Raw genomic sequence first — 18,749 nt, 5'->3', positions numbered from 1 at the left:
TACACCCAAAAGCTACATTTTAAAAACAGCAATTACTTATCCTGCCACTATTGCATAGCTGAATTTGATAGTTAGGTGGATAGACTGATGCTCTTGTCAAACTGATCAAAAACAGAGAAACTGAGTTGTGCTCAACATAGAGGGAGAGGTCCATCTATAGAAGGTTGATGTTTCTCTGAGCTACATGTTGTACAATAACAATGGGCCCCAGAGAAAAACAAAAACGTGAGATGTGTTTCAGTGCCCTACCTCCCTAATTGGAGGGAGAAACCTGTTGTTGCAGTGATCAATCTCCAAAACGGGAGGGTGCAGCCAGTGGTTGCAGTGCACCACCTCCCAAATAGAAGGGAGTAACTGCTGTTGTAATGCTCTACCTCCCTAAGAGAAGGGTGCAACTAGCTGTTGCTGTGTTCAACTTCCCGAATGAGAGGGTGCAACCTGCTGGAAACCCAAGACAGCACCCTTTTGATTAAAGATGAACTAGACAAGAAGTCTTCTGGTGAAATCCTGGTGACCAACTAAGAAGTCTTTTAGTAAAACCCCAAGTTGATGTGATCATTAAGTCTGGAGGAGTAGTGATAACAGGATTCTGGATATACAAGCAGTACCACTTTCATTTAGGGTCAACTAGACCATGACGTGACATGTGTGTCAAGTTTCATGGCAATCTTCCAAGTAGGTTTGGAGAAGTAGTGGAAACAAACTTGCTAATGGACTGATGGATGAGGAACAGCAGACCATGCCTCAAGCTCTCCTGGTCTTTGAACAGTAAAGCGGTAAAAAGGAACTGACTCCTACCAGCCATATGAGACACACGTTATATAAATTTAGGTGTTGGGTTGCTCAAAGTATCCTTTTTTCATTTCAACCACATGGATTTGCATCATTTTTTGTTTAAGTGGGATCTCCAACACTTCCTAGAACATAATACAGGTCACTTTCACAAGATTTTTCAAGCTAAAAGACACATAACCAAATAAAAGCTACACCAATATTTAGTTTGAATATTAGACTTGTCATATTCAACCACTATGAAATGCCAACTCATTTTTCTATGATTTAAGTACTGCATCTCATGCAAAAATAAAAAGCAATCCAAAATCATGAGTCTTTTTCATGCCAAGTTTCTGACTGTGTGCTGCTTTTTTTGTCTGTGCTTATAAAAATCTGTATGTGGCATTTCAAAACTGTACAGAGAACCATTAAATGGGCATGTTCCCTGACATAACTATTACCTAAGAGTAAACTGAGTCTGATATTTTGTAGCTGTATGATACACATGCATAAGTATGGTACCGCATGTTTCAATATCAAAATTCCATTACTCTCTCTGGGCATGACTTTCCTGAGATTGATCATTTGAATCAACGATGCCAAATACAGTTCTAGAATACATGTTTTCTACAATAATTGATATTTATACAAGTGCTAACATAAATCTTACTGTCCTGTTTTCATTCAAAACAAGTTTCGATTCTACTCACTGATTTAGTCACAACATCATGCTTATTTTCTATAAGGCAGGGTATATTCCAGAACTGAAAAATTGGGGAGGGGGAGGGATTCACCCCACCTCCATATGAAAAAATGGAGGAATTTTCTGAATATAGAAATATAAGGAAGAAATAAAAGTAGGGCTCCAAATATATTTTCATTTGATGATGCAATATGTTTCAGAAATCAGTGTGAATCCAGCAATCTTGCACCCATGTTCAGACCCAATATGGATTAAATTTCTTGTGACACCCAGAATAGATCCTGATTAGGTTCAGAATAGTTGTGAAACCCAAGAGCAGACCCAGATAAGGTTCAAAATTCTTGTGGCACCCCAGGATTGACCCTGATAGGGTTCAAAATTCTTGTGGCACCCCAGGATTGACCCTGATTGAGTTCAAAATTCTTGTGGTACCCAAGAACAGACATCGATTAGGTTTAAAGTTCTTGTGCCACCCAAGAACAGACCCAGATAAGGTTCAAAATTCTTGTGGCACCCCAGGATTGACCCTGATAGGGTTCAAAGTACTTGTAGCACCCCAGAACAGACCCTGATACAGTTCAAACATCTTGTGCCACCCAAGAACAGACCTTGATAAGGTTCAAAATTCTTGTGGCACCCAAGGATTGACCCTGATAGGGTTCAAAGTACTTGTAGCACCCCAGAACAGACCCTGATAGGGTTCAAAGTACTTGCAGCACCCCAGAACAGACCCTGATAAGGTTCAAACATCTTGTGCCACCCAAGAACAGACCTTGATAAGGTTCAAAATTCTTGTGGCACCCCAGGATTGACCCTGATAGGGTTCAAAGTACTTGTAGCACCCCAGAACAGACCCTGATAGGGTTCAAAGTACTTGTAGCACCCCAGAACAGACCCTGATAAGGTTCAAACATCTTGTGCCACCCAAGAACAGACCTTGATAAGGTTCAAAATTCTTGTCGCACCCCAGGATAGACCCAAGTAAGGTTCAAAATAATTGTGGCACAACAGAACAGACCCTGATAAGGCTCAAAATAATTGTGGCTATTTGATGACAATAAGCATGAAGTATGAAGTTGGTTTCCTCTTTGATGCAAATAATTATGGACTACTTGAAATGGCATCTAACCATAGTTTTCTAGCAAATGAGAGGCCAAAGTAATCCTGATATAGCTCCAGGGATTTCCTTATTAGCGGGGAGCGGAGTGATTTACTTGACTAATTTTACTTTACATGTGGATACTTTGAAGAAAATAATATGTATCCTCATTGGAGAAGGTCCCCCCAAGCCCTCTGCCTCCTTTGGCAACTTACTCTCCAACTTTAAACCTAACAGAAGGTCCTCTAGTGCACCTAGCTTACATACAAAATGGTCATTTTTCTAAGCAGGTTTATGTAGTATTTTAAGAACAAATCATAAGTAAACTAAATATCATGCTGATTTTACCTATCTGTCTATATCTCGACAAAACTTCTCTCAAAAGATGATGACATAATCAATATGAAGTCTCTTCCTTACAATTGAAGTCATTCATAATCTTAATGATAATAAATTAACCAAATATGATGTCTAGGCTATAAATTATTATTACACTGAATAATCCAACATGCATAATATTGAATTACATTCATCCATTCATTTTAATACCTAACTAAAACCACAAAATCCTACAAATTAACACTTTTAATTGCACAGCATATGATGTAATCTTGTCACATTTCAAATTAGTATCACTACACAAACGAGCAAGTGAATTACCCACTTCTGTTTGGATATCTGCAATTGTAAACATTTAACTGTTTAAACATGCCTTTGAGTAGAATTATATTATTAAAAATATCAAGCATGTAATAATATATTCTATTTTAACAATTACATTAATTAGAAAAAAAATTCATAAACATTTTCTTATTCTGATCAAACACAGTGATCAAGTGTGAAAATTGCTGTGATTCACAGCTAACAATTAAAACAATTATTTATTTCAAGAAATGTAAATGGGGGGGACTTCTGAGGTCCTCCTGAGTGGCTTTTGTCCTTGGAGGATTTTGGCCTACCACGGTCAGGAGCTTGCATCCTGAAATTGAAATCCTCATGGTTGATTTACATGCAATATTAGTTATATAAATTTACCTCAATATGCTTTAGATATTTGGCTTCAGCTCTGTGAGCTTTGAACTCAGAAGAAGCCTGAGTGTCTATTGTGTAACTGTTCTCTGTTTGCTGTGCCTGGCTTGCTTCCAATGGCTGCACACTGATGTCTTTTGAGGTCTGTCGTTGTGGGGAATCCATGTACTTATGTGCAGCAAACCGCTGATTAATGCTCCGTCTCAAGAGTTTATCATTTTCTTTCTCCCTGCAATAGTAAAGTGTACAAAAAAATGAACAAAGGAATACAACATTAGGGTCTCCATTTATGAACATACTGGCATGTATTAAACCCGTCTTTTCTCCTGAACATCTATAATTCCACCACAAAATGATTTACAAATGTCCCTTTCTTCTACCCTTATGCCCAAAATAATAAACTTCTAACATAAACCATTCAAAAATGCAATCACAGACAGTTAATTGTGCCTATTAACTGATTTACAATATTTAATGAAGAAAACAATCACAATTCATGTCTCATTTCCTGCCTAGTCACTATTACCATGTAAACTAGCAGTGAAACAGAATAAAAGGTTGAGACAAATTCCAAGCCAGTCTATCTGTTGCCACTAGCATTCATAATAATCATATGTTAAAAGTATATGTGTGCTGAACCACAGAGCTCCAAAAGATACTAAGTGCTGACAACTAAAGATATATATTTTGCAACCTTATTAGGCATTAAATAACAAAGGATACATATTCACTTTCAGCTCAGCCTAGACTGGTATTGGTCCAAGTCCTGAATACCATATATACTACATAAGATAATCTCACCAATATAAGAAAGAAGAGCTCAAGTGTACCAGGCTGTATTGGTTATGGTGAGACAAAATTAAAGACTTATGATGGAGAGATTTAACAGACCTTGGAAAATCAACCTGAAATGAGCATAATAATTAATAATGCATGTATCAACATTACTGAATGCCTGAATAATACATGACACTGCTGGGTATCTTGTTTATGGACTTTAAATGCAGCTTTATCAACTATCCATCTCATGAATTCTTTATAATTACATGATCTCCATTCATGTTCAGGCAATGATAATCAATAAAGTGGCATTTTGTAAATACCTACAGTTAAAATTTGGCTTTGTGTTATGTTAGAGCTAATATTTTTAGAAAGCTTTATAAATCTTGTTAAAATAGATAAGAAATAAATGGATAAGCTATCTCTAATATTTATTTCTTTTCTTTTTTTGTGGGGTGGGTGGGCATAGTAGTGATACATTTTTCATTGCAAGTCCTATCTTGTAAGACTAATAGCATGAAATATGGTATGCCTGTGTTTCTGCAACTGGCATTGCCACATCAGGCATTTCCACATAAGCATTTCCTGCTTATTGTCATTTCCACGACAGACAGATGGGTGACAAATAAAATACATGTATCTAAAAAAATTTAAAAGTGAAATTAAATCTTAAGAAACCAATAAGAAGAGCAGTAAGAAACAGAATACAAAATTAGATTTAATTAAATGAAACTCAAACTCAGTTAAAAATATTTAATTTCTAGACGTTACAAAGAAATTAATCTTTTATATTATTACATAGATCAAAAATGAGAGTTGAAAGGAATTACAAACAATGCAAGAAAGGAAATTATCACATGACATCTTAAATCGACCAATTTTCAGTTGTTGCATGTTAAAAGCAAAGAGTATATGAAATGCCACTAATCAAGGCTAAAACATCAAAACAAAGACATTATTATGAAAAACACACATGTATTTAGTCTTCACAGAACATACTGGTATATAATAATTCTCAGCATATATTTATTAACACAACATTACAAAACAACGAACAACAGAAAGTATCTCATAATTTCTTTATAATCAATTTCAGATTTCTATCAAATATGGAATGTCTCGACAATAACTAAAAAGTTATAAATATGTACAAAGCTTATTGTTCAAAGTCTTGTCAAGAACAATTATTAAAACATGAAATAAAGTGTATCAACATTAAACTAATGAAGTTCAGCTCAACTGTATTTTGCGAATTATAACATATATTAGAAAATCTAATTTTCTTTCGATAATCAGTCGAAAGAACAATTTATAAAATAATAACAAACATTTCCAACATGATTGTGCCATACTTTATCAATACATTATGACTGTTTGGAATTCGAACTTTGTCGCCTAATTGTCGGTCATTTAAATCTGCATAAATATGTTGAAAACTAGTCTTTCGGCTAAGTTAATTGATTCATCAAAATAATGAACAATATAAACACTCCTTTTTAATCTGAGTTTGTGTGGCTTTGTGTGGCTTTTTCCGGCTTTGTGTAAAGTCAATTTTCAATCATCATTTAAAAGAATCTTGATATTTAAGTTCTTTTTGACCAATTTAATTTTCTTAATATGTTGATAATGGTAAGGATGATAATAAACCGAAAAAACAAAAACTTCTTATGTAATATTATGTCATTTATATTATTTGCAGTTCTATAGAAAAGCATTACAAAGGATGCAACTCTTTTTAAGTTCCAAAATGGTACATACAAGGATTAATGTTCCTCATAGCCACATTGCCAATATCTTTCTTTTTAAAATACTTCATGATCTAAGTGTTATATTTTCTGCTTATATCTAAATAATTTTATTCTAATACCATCATAATTTTTGCTAAATAGATTCTTTTCACACGAGACAAAATCACTCCCAAAACAAATTTGTGATAAATATAACAAAATCTTTAGGAATGTAAAATCGTTTTATGTGATTTTTTTTCAATTAACTTGCGATTTATATGTGCTAGTGATGCTGCTCTGCAATATATTTGTTTTATCAGTGCATATACTTTGAGAGATGTCACATGGAGAAGTAGATTCCAGTAAATTGTCAAAAGAAGTGACAAAATACACTAAGTTTTTGACAAAGGTCGTCTGGTTTAAATCATGCTGACAAGAGTATGGGGGTATACATTAATGTAATTGGATATACCCCATTTGCTAAACTGAATAATGATTCATATGAAATGACAGGTATCACTATGGAAGAAGATATTTCTGAAAAGGCAAAGATAAGTATTCAGGTGCTTCAGAATTGAAGACTCCCTGATATTTGTTTACAAAATCTACACTGTACTGGACACTTTTATTGATTCTGAGAATTTTGTCACTGTTATTTCAGCTCCATAAAATTTATTTGTATCTGTTGTAGCAGTATGTATCTTGCATATTGTTTATTTTTTGTACATGCAAAGAAGGCAGGGTACAGCACACTCCAATGCTGTATTATTGTGGCCTCTATATTATCGCAGCAAATGTGATTTTCCAATTAATTTTAAACATGTGCCATCTAGCGGTTGTTTACAAATGTAAAGCTATAGCCAGTAAGGATGCAAATAACTTATAGCACAAATTCCTCTAAAATGTCAACATTTTTTTAACAAGTTTACATTGTAAAATAATGAACATCAGGTTTTTGTAAAGTGCATGCAAAATATTGTTGATCATCATATACAAAATTCTGCCTGATTTGATAATGAAATATACTCAGTGTATCATCCAACGCTTGATGATTTTAGGTCATATACCGATGTTGACGTACATCTCCTTACAAATGGATAAAAATTTGCCAATATGGATAAAAATTTGTACAAAATTTTGTTTATGATCATACTTCTCATACATAAATAAGATTACAGTAACAGTTAACTTTCTTGAAATCAGTAATATTTCAATAATAATAATATCAATAATAAATTGATCTAGTTGTGTTTCTTTGCCCACAATGCATTTAAAATTCATTATAAAGTTAAATATTTGTTTTTACTTTGTAATGTTGTTAAACATCGGTTTGCACTTAGTGTGTTCTTTTTTATCATTGGATCCATTCGTATTTTTGTGAAAATATTATACCTGTGCCAGCGTGAACATTCCTTCTTATAGGTAAGTTGCAATTTATGTTCATTATAATATATGCGTGCTAGTATACCGAAGTTAGGTAAATACCGTGATAATAGTTTTTCCCCCATGGTACGTTAATCTGGGTCAGCCCCCATTTGCTGTTTTATTTACATTTATGCGCTTCGACTGACAAAGATTTTTTTTATAGGAACAGAAAAAGAGAAAGTCATAGAAACTTTAAAAATTATAAGCAAGCAGCAATATCAAAAGTTTTAATATGTACCGATAACAACATTAAGTACCACGATAATACAGCGTTCCGGGCTACACTTAGGCCGATAAATCAGCCCTTCACCTGCGATGATATTGACAACTTCGTCCATCAGTATCAACACAGATTTGTGGGATTGATTTATCGGACTAGGCTACATTATACGTCAATGTACAATTTACAATGGATCAGACAGATAGGAAATCTCGATTAGCTAAAAATTACATCTTCGCTACTGAATATGTGATCTTTCAAGAACAAAATTAAATGAATTCAAAATTAATGTCTGGGGCGTTTGTTTGTTTTTTGTTTACAAGGCAAAACGTTTATATGTACCCCACTACGTTAGACTCCGATTCTTCTGCCGACTCCATTGTTGCTGATTATGCTCAAGAACTATAACTCTAAAAGGACGAGAGTTATATTCCTTGCATTCGCTTATCGCCACTAATCGATATCCAATGAGACACCAAGGAATAACACAATACATTTTTTTTTAATTTTAAAATTAAAAAAAAAAATCTTCAGTGTTATAAACTTTTCTAACAATACTAGCTATTGCCAGTCATAGGACTGGAGTAATAAAACAAAGTTTCAAGATATAAATAAAAAGTAACCAAAACAAATAAATAAAAAATTGGGTTGAAAATAAAAGTTGAACATAAGAATACAAATAAAGTAATAAAAAATTGGGATGCCGCAGCGAGTTTCGGACCTGCGACCTCTTGTTTGGCAGCCGTAACCCAGAGAAAGAGAAATGTGGGTATTTATTAATTTGAATGGAAGCCACTTAAACATCATGTGAAAATAGGAGTACATTTGTGCAATTGTGCTGTAGAACTATCATGCGCACCCTAATTGTTGATTTTTGTAGAAAGTCATAATGTGACTGTTGAACGTTATTTAAAAATGATACGATTTAATTGTTCGATATTCTTTTAGTGAAGCAGATTCTGTTGATTTGGTGCGAAAATAGAGACCACATAAAGAGGATAAACGCACCGCATATTATAGTCTTCTGTCTAAGCCAGTTCTGTAAGAGTCGTTGAGAAAAAATAGTGAGTTATTTATAATATTTATTAGCTGGGTTTTAGCAGTGTGGAAAATCTTTATTTTTAAACAGTTAGTACCTATTTGATGATGTGAATTTATTCAAGGACTTGTATATGTAAATAATTGTATTGGATTATGCGAAATTTTCAAGGACTTTAGTGATATTCTACTTTTACTGGATTACCGTTGAAGTCAAAACATTTGGATTTAAAGCGGTGATTCTTCATTGGTGCTAGCACGTTAGCCCATAAACATATTAGAACCTTCATTCGGAATACTTTTGGACAGTTTTCAGAATAGCGTGAAACACTACAATTTATAATCATTTTCTAGGAATTTCATATACTGTAACTTATTTTTAATTCTTTCACTTTGTTTGATATATTTTATTTAAATACATTTAAATTTTGGAAATTGAATTCTTGTTGGGTTTGCTTTGTTACTTAAATATAAGCCCCTATACGTAACAGTATACAAATTCTAACATATGATACCATACATTCAATTCAATTGTCTTGTTTACAATACAAATATCTATATATATATATATATATATATATATATATATATATATATATATATATATATATATATATATATATATATATATACACACATATATACATATATACATATACATGTATACATATACATATATATATACATATACATGTATACATATATATATATACATACACACATATATATACATATATATATACATATATATACATATATATACATATATATATACATATATATATATATATATATATATATATATATATATATATATATATATATATATATATATATATATATATATATATATATATAAATCAAATTTATGGTATAAATTGGACTTTATGCAGTCATATAATTAAACAAGTACTGTTTACCAGAAAATGGTTCAAATCGCTTGTCATTTTAAATTCACTTTGAGGATAATTTAGGGTACATCTTATGCACATCTAAAAATTACAAGCCTGTAAATATCACATCCTGGTGGGGGAATCCTTAATAAACTACCTTTAAGAATAGCAATGAAAATTTGCTACACAGACTAATTGGTTGGAATATGTGAAAAAGATCAATATTCACGCGTTTTAATCAAACATTGATATAAAGGCTAATTTCTCTCCAGATTATATTTAAAGATGGGTTGAAAAAAAATTAAATTTTATTACGAGTGTTTGAATAGGCACTGCTCATGATAAAATCTTGGAAGCTGCATTTCCTGAGATGGTCCACTGGTTTTGTTGTCCTCGTTGTCGTTGTCGTTAATACAAAGCCGGAAATGGTACAATAATGCACAAACTCTCCCCTTTAAATGTTATTGGTAAAAATTGTATCAAGAAGTCTATCTAAAAGGTTAAATTTGACGTAGAAAGTAAACGATGACACCGAAGACTTTAAATCAAGATAAAATGTTTAATGACATATACTGCTCTAAATATACTTTACCACACAGGTCAATGCTAAGTGAAACAAAAATCTCGCGCGACAGTACAAGTGAATGTTTATGCAGTATATATGCTCATGAATTCAATTCCAATAACATACAGCCAAACCAAATATGTTAGTAATCTATGCAAAGGGACCCATATCTCGTGTATTTAAACGTCCGTACTAAGCTCATGAAAGATTCCAATGGGTCTCACCCACCCTGAACAATAACCGCTTATTAAGCACCTCTGCTATCTAGAAATTTACTATCCAATTTTGGATGTGGTCATTACGCAAGCAATTTGGCGGACAGGTATAGGCCTTATATATTAGAGTCTAACAAAATAGTTCCACACACATGACTCTTTTAACGTTTTTTGTGATATCTTGTTAAAGTCAATCTAATATATGCATTGATTGTAATTTGAAGCAAATAAAATTCTTCGTAAAATGTGCTAATATTTACTTTTATGAAACGTAAAATTGTCCATGCTCGTTGGAGCATATCCGTTGCAAAATCTTCAGTGTCAGAATTGTGTAGTTCTTGAACGTATTAAATTTCATCAGCTTTGAAGGTCAGTAAATATTCCATGAAGTTTGTAATATGCAAGTGATCGGTTTTGAAAAACACCGGAACTTAAAAAGTTCTCCGGACGGCGCAAGTGTACTTTATGATTCTAAGAGCAGTTGTCTGTGTAAAGGGCTTTGCTAAAGAGCAATAATTCAAAAAAGAAAAGTTAACCAAAACATCCATAGGTAGTTGATGAATGGCGCGAAATTCCTGAGAGCGATCGTTGTTTACTTGATTTATGTTCAATGCAAATTAACTGCCTTAATCAGTCTTGTCACCGCGCTAGCGCCCCTGCTTTGTATTTGTTCGTGGAGTCGTCGAAAGGTTTCGGCCAGCACAATCTCGAACGCCGCCATGTTAAGTATTGTATCTTCAATGATTATCTTGTAGAGTTTTGCAATTTTATTTCGACTATTTTGGAGGTCGCGAGAATTTCAGAATAGATACTTATTCGTTTGTAGCCGCAATGAAATTATTTTGTTAGCATTATCTGCGGAACCAATTACTATTGATATGACCCACATTGCAAATGAGATTGGCGTGCCTATGATAGCCGACGCAGTTGCAATTCGAAGATCAGCAGTTCAGCAGTTGTAGCATCGTCGAGTCCCGCACACACACACACACGTTTGTATTTCGCCACTACGGCAGTAATCTTGGTGATTTCATCTCGAAGTTGTTGTTCCGTTTCGATTATATTTTTGCATCTTTTACTTTAAGGGTCGCTCACAGTTCTTCCATTAATAAAGTTACAGCGGAGATTACCGGCAGGATCTCGCGTACAAAATATCCGATGATCTTTCTACATGTCAACACGCTTAAGTACACCTCATCCATGATGTAAATGTGATCGTGGGACCATCTGTCGGAGAAAGAATCGTCAGATGGATTGTCAAAGCATGCACGAAGCCTAAGATTGCACTTGGAGGTAATGCTTCAGCATAGAACATGGATGCAAATCTATCCGTGATATACATCTGTTCACACGAGTATTTACACACGTGGATCGTTAACATGGCCACGACTTCTGCAGGTGGATCTACGTAAAGAATTTCACGGAGCCGAAGCTGACAAAACACCATGTTCGGGTTCGTTGCATTTAATCGCGACCAGGCCATTGTGGAACGATTCAACCACATACAATGCCCAAGCCGCCATCCACCTTACTTTCGTCCGGCGTGCAGTAAAGAAGCGTGTGTTCGTGAGAAAAAAAATATCCGCGGTGATATCGTCCATGATTTGTAAGTGATTGGGACAGATCACCGAAAAAAAAAATCGTCAGATGAATTGAAGTCTAATATCACACTCTGAGGCAAGGCCTCGATACAACAAAAGCAGAAGCAAAAACTTATCCACGATATGCTACATTCCGCGTTGTTATAGGAAGGGTAAAGTAGTCGTTGAAAAATTAGCGAACGTGGCAAAGGTTACCCAGGGTATAGTCGTAGCGTTGTTGGCCAATCAAGCGTTGGGTAGCTTTATTTAACTGTCCCGAGAAAGACATTTCCGTTGGTGATTTGATGTGAGTACACGCAACGAAGTTCACCAGAATTATGTTTCTCCCACATAACATTTACTTAAATACAAGCATGCACTAATAGTTGCCTATGTTCTCAGCAGGTAAAAGAAAGTCGAGTCACTAAAGCCTCGGGATTTAAGAAGTCTATCAGGCGGGTTAAAGCGTATCATTGCACGTGGACGTCAAACTTCCACAGGTGGATACGGGCAAAAAATTGTCGAAGCTGTTGCTGCGTTGGTGGCGAAACACTCTGCGGGTAAGCAGTGGACAATACTTCATAGATCGCGATCAAATCATTGTGGAACAATTTAACCGTACACTTGTAGAACGATTATTTCGGCACCAATAAACGCAAATATTGTTAATTCATATTCAGATGTGTGATGCGTCTCGAGTCGGTCATATCAGCGTTGAATAATAAAATTGTACGTACGATCGGGTCAAAACTCGTCGACACGGTCAGGTAAGAACAGTCTTGGTCATTCATTGATCAATACATACAAGCTTGAGCAGCTAACATCATTACTTCTAAAGGTCTTTAAAACTAGTTTGGATTAAGAAGAAAAAAATATATTTCTCATTATCAAAAAAATATATCTAAAACGAATTAAGTTTAGAACTGCAAATCATAAGTTTCACGTTGAAACTGGTAGGTAGGCTATAATTAAAGATATTGCACTCTTTGCCAGTCTCAAGAAATAGGGGAAGAATATTATTATCTACTGTCATGTTCTTTTCACGATGAAAGGAAAATTTATATACCTCATTTTTACACTTCCAGGACTAACATTTATAAATATAATCATTGGAATATTTGCAGATTCTTAGATTGTTTTTCTCCAAATATTGTAAACCTTGTCAAGCATCCTGTAATATCGCCACACGCTACATATTCATGTTCTTTTTCTTATGTTCCTTATATGTTGTAACCTTTACAACCTGAGTGTAATAAGGTCATGTCTTGTCTTGTCTTGGCAGCCGACTCGCTAGTTCTCGCAGGCGAACGAGCGCGAGACCGCTCTGCAATCTAACCACCAAGTGGAGCTTTCGTGCAAGACGAATTGCAAGTCACTCCAGCAGATACATCATTTCCACCGAGATCGTTTTGTAGTCCGATCGCTTGGTGTCAAGCAGGGACAAATTTACTTTGGGGCAGCAATACACACGCATACGATGCTTCCGCGACCGAATAAGACTGAACATGTGAATTCGAGTCATTGCCGAAGACATTCAACGTACATGTAGTGGCGGAAATCCTTTGTGCAACCATGCGTGTGACTTCTTTGACTTTCTTGTTGTGTTTGGTTACAGTCCATATCGAGTGCATTTTGGGTCGCAGTCCCACGAAATTCTCATTGGACTTGTCCACACACGCGTCTCTGAATTTTCCGACGAATTTCTATTGAAGTTGATGAACAACGACTGGTCAGTTGGGTATTCGTTGGTCTCAAACTCTGTTCGCATAGACGTCATTGATGTTGATGTGCATTAATACCGAGTCCGTTTCTGTGTACATCATCTTTACGCTGTTGCCGTAACGAAGTTTAATCTATCATAGTATTAAAATTCATACATAACCAGTTTTGACAGATCCAACATAGACACGCAACTTTAATGGGGCTCGACGACTTTAGCCGCGATGTTTTCTGCTGTGTACGGCAAAGAGTTCGTCATCGAATATAATACGAACGCCGGATCCACAATGAGCCTCCGAAGTTTTTGTTCAAAATCCCGAATAAAGTCGAGGCGAATTCATTTTCGCAAATTCTCCGTAGTTTTTCAAAACCACGCATTGTTCTCAAATTGAGGAAGCCCTTTTCAAATTTGTTTTTATCAGCGGTTCGCAGATCAGTATATATCTGAATGTAGGGAGTCGTCCACGCGCTTTGGCGAAATCGTAATACCCGATGAACTTTACACACACGCACCCCAACCGTAGATACATACTATAGCTTACGCACATTAACAACACAGTTTCATTTCCGGTGCAGATTCTGAACCAGCTTGTTGCATTCGGTGAACTTACTCCTCCGATCATCCAAGAGTTCACACTGGTACTGGGACAACCACTCGCACTGAACAGACAACGCTTCTGGGGCTAGCGGATACTGATTGTGGTCGCTATTAAACTCGTCCAAGTATTTCAGGTCAACCTCGAAGAAGTTTCCCTGGTCTCTGTTGCTACCGTGCTCACGGATGTGCTTGTGAACACCCACGTGCGTAGGATCGATTCTATGAAACTCATATACGGGCATCTGTTGCATCATCGCCCAGTCATACAAGTTGTTATTAACGACCAATAATCCGTCGTCAGCACTGCCGCATCGACGAGCAATCGTATAAGCAGCCGTGGCCTCCAGCCGCGATGGTGTTGACATCGTCAGTGAATCCAAAATATTACTGCATGCTATACATTATCTGAACATCGCCAGTTAATTCGTTATTGTTGCATATTATACACTATTTGAACATCGTCAGTTAATTCGTTATTGTTGCATATTATACACTATTTGAACATCGTCAGTGAATCCAAAATCTTGTTGCATGTTCTACACTATATGAACATCGTCAGTTAGTCCATTCTTTTTGCATATTATACACTATCTAACATCGTCGGTTAGTCCATTCTTATTGCATATTATACGGTATCTAACATCGTCGGTTAGTCCATTCTTATTGCGTATTATACGGTATCTAACATCGTCGGTTAGTCCATTCTTACTGCATAGTATACATTATTTGAACATCATCAGTTAGTCCATTCTTACTGCATATAAACGAACCCACGACCTCCCGCATCCGAGGCGGACGCTCTAACCACTAGGCAACCGGAGTGGTTTTGTCTTTCGTAATATCATATTAGATTGGTATCTTTTTAGACATTCATATCGAACGAAACAAACAAACAAACCAAAAAAAATTAAATAAAAATAAGAGTGTGAAACAAATGTATTAGGCACTAATCTCGGAACCGCTACATGTAACCGCCATAGATGTGGAGCTCGTGGGTTCGATCCCCGGCCGAGTCATACCAAAGACTTACAAAAATGGTACTAACAGCTACCTCCCTTGGCGCTCAGCATTATGAGGTTCGTGTTAGGACTAGTCGGCCTGGTGTCAGGATAATGTGACTGGGTGGGACATCATGCTACATGTCTGCGGCATGATGCCTCAGTGCTAGTCATCACTATAAATTGCCACACTGCAGACATCGTAGTGATATGACTGAAATATTGTTAAAGCTACGTTAAAAATCCAAATCACACACACACACACACACACACACACACACACACACACACACACACTACATGTAAAAGTTGTTCAGGTTTAATACTACTCGATTGTAAAGGATATATATTTGAACATTAAATCTAGTATTTTCGAGTTGCTGTGTTTTTTATATATACGATGTCTAATTATCATTCCCAGTTACCACAACATTTGAGTTGTCCCTTAAGCACTAAATATCAATACTTTAATACAAAATATTCCTTCTTTGACTGTTGTCACATGCATTTCAGAATTATAGAATCAATCTGGAATTTAATAAGATTTTGTTTCACTTTTGTCAAAAATAGAATAGAATGGTTTTCGATCCTTTTGAATATTGTAAATAATCAACTAAAAAATACTTTCTCTGTAATAAAATTGACGATTTAAAAACTCTGCTGTCAATTAGATATATAATTTTCGTTCTTGAATTTACCTTCTACCATTATCTCCATATAAAACATTATAAAATTTGTTTCTTAGAAGTAACGATTTATCAACGTGTTCGCTTTAATCACTAGTTTTTCTCTCTTTGTATTTTTGTTCCTAATTTGTATCCATAATACCTTGTACGTCTTAGGTCCAATAAGCCGAGTCACTTATTTACTTGGCTATTTTAGCAGTAAACTTTGCGCTATCAGATAATCATAAAGTGACTGGAATAATTAACTTTAACTAAACCTTATGTTTGTTGGTGAATCTATGGACGCTTAATATAACCTCTTTAAAAGCATGCTGTAATCAGTATACGAATCGAAAAAATTAACGCTGTATGGTAATAGTATGAATTGTCATGTTTCTCTAACTAACTGACATTTATTTACTAAAACGTGAGAGTTTTCTTGCTTTGCCTACATGATTTTTGAACATGTATATATCTTGCTCCCAAAAAGATATACTTATCTAATTGCTTCAGAACGTGCGAATGGCTTCGATATGCTTTCGAGAGTTTGTTTTCTTGCTAATTTTTTATCTATCGCAAGTTGTTTATGTTTGCTTTTATGTTTTGTAACGTGTTTCCGTTAATATTTAACTCTATGATATACAAAAAGTACTGTTAGAGTTACTCCAACTGTTAGTACAAAATGTGCGTTTATTATGAAAAATCCAGTACACATTTATTAACCAATAATGTCAATAACTCTCTCTTGTTATCATAACTTCTCTCGCTTTGCTCATTCTTATTTTGTCTTTTACTCTTAAATGTTTTTCAAATATGCCATGAAAGCAAATAGATGTAATTCTCATCCAAATGATAAACAATCCAATAAAATGTCATATTCCTTTTTGTTGTTGTGTAATATTTTTTCAGTATGTCTATACATTGTTTAATTATCAATTTACTAAACAGATATGCTGATAGAAGTACACTGACAATGACTTTGTTATTTTGCTCAACTACTATTTACAAAAATGTTTTTCCATGCACTTTATCTATATCCTTTTCTGTTAAATTTTATCACTTATCTCTTTCGTTTGTTCTGTTTGCAATATTATTTTTTAATTTATATTTGCATTCATCTTCTTGCTCACAATTGTTTTGAGATCTTCATCACCATCACTTAAAAATGTCAGTTATTTTTAGTTCTATATGAATATTAAGAAAATGACAGATTCTGCTAGAACTGAAAATACTGTTTCCGATGAAGATTATTTCTTTTATAATCAATGATAAAGATGCTTAAATTAATAAGCCTTATGCTGATAACTAAATTAATTAGCGGCGTATACAGATGCTATTCATTTGTACGAAGAGGATTGTAAGCATGCTGTATATATCATCAGTCTAAATTAATTCAACCTCATTTTAAAACTTCATAAAAAAAATAACCTCCAAGGATTTAGATCGTAAAAAATATAAATTAAAAAGTATGTTTCCTCCAAACTCTATTGCTTTGTATAGTTGAACTGCCTTTATGACTGGTACGAGAAGGAAATACATAAAAAAATATATAAAGATAGTGCAGTGGCGTCACTCGGGTTGGTGTCACCCAGTGCGGTAGCTCATGGTGTCACCCCCATGGTCCTCCTTCCGTAACAGACCATACAGAATCCTTAGTAATGTCATTTTGGTGTCACCCCCTCTGATGGTGTCACCCGGTGCAGTCCGCACCACCCGCATTCCCCTAGCGACGCCGCTGCTGTGCCTGCTAGTCATGTATTTAACTATGATCGGTTATCCGCTTATGAAATCCGACTAGACCGAGCAGTGTGTGCTCTGTAAAATTTGCAATTTTTCATTTTGGTGTCACCCTTCTGAGATGGTGTCACCCGGTGCGGTCCGCACCCCCCGCATCCCCCTAGCGACGCCACTGAGATAGTGAGAAAAGTGATCTTTGAAGAATGTATGAGGAAGCTCTTAATTCAGTTGCTCCAAAAGCTCAGCAAAGACATTTAGTTATAGATTTGGATGATATAGCAATGGAAGCACTTGATCAGCTATTACGAAAAAGAGATGTACGAAGAAAACGAACAAACCGCTAGTTCTTGAGATTGTATTTAAAGATTATACAAAATTACATACACCAGAAAAAGAATGGCAGATAAGAGGAAATGTTAATACTGTTGACGTATCATCTTTTGAACTTGAGTTACAAATGCATGATAAAGGGAAACAATATATTGCAGAAAATGAATGTAAACAAAACAAAATAAAAAAAACTTACAAAATGCTGAAAGTAAAAGGGCACAAACAGTTGGCCAATTATCAGGTTTGAAAAGAAACTGTGAAGGAAAAATTAATAACACTGAATCAAAAGTATGAGACATGATTCCAGTAGATGAAAGGTTAAGCAACTGCATCAGGAAAGGGTGTAGCAATTACGACGTTTTTGCAACTATATGATTGCTGCAACTCCTGCTTTATGCATAGCAAATTTATGCAAAACGTTTGCCTGTATGATCTAAGCATCTTGGGGTAGGAGATGATGGTGACGTCAGTACTGCCGATAAATTTCTTAAAACATTGAAAAAGATCGGTTGCAGATCACAAACCATTTCTTTCAGCTTGTTAGGACAAAAGCAGCAGTATTGTCCAGCATCGTGTGTCAAGCTGGGTTCTAAATTCCGCTGAACAGGTTATTTCTTTGATTGCTGAATATCTTCTTAATCTAGAGGCTGTGAT

At 35.1% G+C, this 18,749-nt stretch overlaps 1 protein-coding gene across 4 annotated transcripts in view; it reads right to left on the bottom strand.

Annotated features, from left to right (window-relative positions):
• The window catches only part of LOC149801544 (alpha-galactosidase MYORG-like), a 90,367-nt gene that overhangs the window by 13,878 nt on the left and 57,740 nt on the right, over positions 1-18,749 (bottom strand). For 2 of the 4 annotated variants that reach the window (XR_016420679.1, XM_089955740.1), the window contains exons 1-2: positions 8,100-8,141; positions 3,612-3,834 (exon numbers count right to left, since the gene is read on the bottom strand). Coding sequence is in view for 3 of the 4 variants with exons in the window: in XM_089955740.1 (XP_089811866.1) it covers positions 3,612-3,834; positions 8,100-8,137 (261 nt within the window). In the remaining variant the exon portion in view is untranslated. Of the gene's footprint in view, positions 1-3,611; positions 3,835-8,099; positions 8,142-18,749 lie in introns of those variants that run through there. The other 2 variants (XM_089955741.1, XM_089955743.1) reach the window with 1 other exon arrangement.

This window comes from Sinohyriopsis cumingii, chromosome 4 (assembly GCF_028554795.1).
Source record: "Sinohyriopsis cumingii isolate HCF-2022 chromosome 4, ASM2855479v2, whole genome shotgun sequence".
Lineage (NCBI taxonomy): Eukaryota > Metazoa > Mollusca > Bivalvia > Unionida > Unionidae > Sinohyriopsis > Sinohyriopsis cumingii.
This window is presented reverse-complemented; position numbering and strand designations above follow the sequence as displayed.